We start from the raw sequence: 3,008 nt of genomic DNA, 5'->3' as shown, positions 1-3,008 counted from the left end.
GAAAGCGAGGAAGCAACCAATCGGGCCCGAATTCTTCACAGGTGTTTGGAACCCAGAATGCTTTCGAAAAACCATTGATTTGAAAAAATTACTATGACGCCCCACTCTAATATATGCATATATATATTAGAGTGGGGCGCAGTTGTATGGAAAAACGCAAACTTCGTCCGATCAAGTGAGATCAAGGTTTTTCTGAATTGTTTTGGGACCCCAATCAACTGTGCAAAATATGGGCTCGATCGGTTACGACCTCGCATGCCGCATCGCATTTTAAATTTACATGGAGATTAGTATGGGAAAACGTACTTTTTTACATTTTTGCTATTAGCGGCTTCAATTTATCATCAATCACGTGACTCAATACGTTAGCATATAGTCTGGAAGATGCCGAAAAACTTTGCCGAAGAAGGTACATAGCTGGAAGGTCTACAAAAAATGTTATTACGTTTCGAAAACTGATTGTTCAAACCATATGCAAGAAATCAATGTTTCTGCCAGCACTACCGGACGACCTATGGTTAACGAAGGGCAAAACCTATCTTCCTTCTTGTCGGATTTTTTTCTTTGTGAAATGATTCCTGATAGCTCCCATTAGCTCTAAAGCCCTATAAGATCAATTATTTTGAAATTACACTCAATTAAATTATTGGTCTACGTAGTTCGGCAGTGCTGGCAGAATAAACGATTTTTTACAATTGGTTTGAACATTCAATCTTCGAAGCGTTATAACTTTTTTCGTGGACGTTCCAGCAACGTGCCTTCTTCAGCAAAGTTTTTCGGCATCCTTTGGGTTATACTTTAACGCAATGTGCCACTTGGTTTACAATGAACTGAAACCTCTAGTAGTAGAAATGAAAAAATATACGTTCTCCCATACTAATTTCCATACAAACTTCAAACGCGATGCGGAAAGCGAGGAAGCAACCAATCGGTCACAAATTCTGCACAGTTGTTCATGACCCAGAATTGCTTCGAAAAATCATTGATTTGAAAAAATGACCATGACGCCCCACTCTAATATATATATATATTAAATTCCCGCTCCCTCTTATTTGTCATCAATTATAAGTATTAAATCTCTGCAGAATGATTTTTGAATTAAGTGATTTGTCATCTTTACATTTCTTTACAAACAGTGTCCAATATATTCTCATATACTTTTTCGTCTCAGTATTTAATCTATTGGCTTGTTTCAAAGTATAATATTTTGAAACTGAAGTTCTGTCGTAATGCTAAGCTTATGTAAAAACTATGAAACAGACGATTTTGTGACTTAGAAATAAATACATACTTTTCCATACGAAAATGTTCCAAAACGGGTGAATGGCTTCCCAGATCAACAGATGTAAACCACTCCAATTATTGTTTGTGATCATATATACATACTGTCCAGAATAAACGTATTCTAGTAGTTACTTTTGGCCTAGTTCAAAGCCGGAATTCTTCGTTCGTTCCGCTTGTGATCCTATTTGATGCTGGTCGATAAGGTGTAGCAGGTTAGTAGTAGGAGAAGCAAGGTTATTCCAAAACACAGTTTTAATTGATCCATATAATATTAACTTTTAATAAAAACAATTTCCAATCAAATCCGTATACAGATGTGAAATATTCGCATCAATTTGTATGAGAATATATTGGGCACGAGTAAATCAATTTAAATTTGATGAATCTTAAAACCATATTTCTAGGAATTCTTGTGTATATCTCGGAACATTCTTTGATTTTCTGAGACGTCTTCAAAATGTTGTGAATGCTTCGGAACATCCAATGCGCTCAAACGATTGACGATGCTATCTGCATGGCCATTAAGACTGCGAGCATTTTCACTGTAATTAGTGCAAAGGTGTTCTGTGCATGCTATTACATGAATATATCTAGACCAACATATGAAAAGGGCGTAACAGCCAAAATTTATTCCTTCTGATTCTTCTTCCACATATATAGCTTTATATGTAGACGAAGAATCAGAAGGAATAAATTTTGGCTGTTACTCCCTTTTCAAATGTTGGTCTAGATATATTGAGTGCAGCAATGACAAACATAGGAATGACATTAAAAATCTTTCCAACTTTTTTTTTGCAGTTAAACGCTTTTACTTCCAAAACACATATCAATAATGTTACCTTTAGTAACAATAATTAAATTTTTGGTATACCAATTCCACAAAATCCGTTGAGTCTTGACTGTCACACCATCGTAGCGGTTCAAATCCAAATTAATCAAACACAAATTTGTCAAGATATGGTGTGAAAATTATTGTGATTAATTTGGTCGCTACTGGACGTCAACCAGTTTTAAAATTGCAATAATGTTTCTTTATCTTCAATTTGCTTACAATTGGAAATTTTCCATCATTAAGCAACATGCATGGTAGATATCACAATTGAAACAATGCACTTTTCTTTGCATTGGAACCAGCTATAAAAACGTTGACTATCTGTTCCACCGACATCAGTCAACTGCAACCAGTTTCGCATTTAGTTCACACTAAAACCGAATCATTCTACTCAAGATGTTCAAGCTCGCAGCTCTCACCATCGTCTTGGTTGCCATCGGTAAGCCACTCATTTTCAGAGATACCAGAACAAAAGTTACAAAATCGATTTCTTGATTCCAATCCCCAAAATAGCCGTCCAGGCCGCACCCCAGATGCCATCGGTTCCGGAGATACCGGCCACTCCCGAAATGCCAGCGACTCCGGAAATGCCTGGAGGAGCTTCAGGTGCCCCAGAAGTGCCCGCCACCCCGGAGATGCCGGCCACCCCCGAAATGCCAGCCGGCGGTGCCCCATCGTCCGAGAACACCACCATGCCCAACCTGCCGAACCGCATCTCCAACCGTATCACGAACAGCGTGAACCGCGTCAACAGCCGTAACTAATCGGAGCACCCGGTTGATGGCACACCGCTGATGGAGAATACTTGGCGAGAATAATGGATGGGGGGCCAACGTTTGTTAAAGAACAGAATTAGAATGAAATGATGTAAATAAAATGAGCCTAGAGAGTA

The 3,008-nt window shown here is 38.4% G+C and overlaps 1 protein-coding gene across 1 annotated transcript; it reads left to right on the top strand.

The window, feature by feature from the left end:
- Window positions 1-2,425: 2,425 nt before the first annotated feature.
- Window positions 2,426-3,008, top strand: LOC134223993 (fibronectin-binding protein A-like). Its single transcript, XM_062703216.1, has 2 exons — window positions 2,426-2,555; window positions 2,630-3,008. Exons 1-2 carry the CDS (start codon window positions 2,513-2,515, stop codon window positions 2,878-2,880), a joined length of 294 nt encoding a protein of 97 aa, XP_062559200.1. The 5' UTR covers window positions 2,426-2,512; the 3' UTR covers window positions 2,881-3,008.

The sequence above is a fragment of the Armigeres subalbatus genome, chromosome 3 (assembly GCF_024139115.2).
Source record: "Armigeres subalbatus isolate Guangzhou_Male chromosome 3, GZ_Asu_2, whole genome shotgun sequence".
In the NCBI taxonomy this organism is placed as follows: domain Eukaryota; kingdom Metazoa; phylum Arthropoda; class Insecta; order Diptera; family Culicidae; genus Armigeres; species Armigeres subalbatus.
Note: the sequence above shows the minus strand (reverse complement) of the source record. Positions and strands in the feature narration are given on the sequence as shown.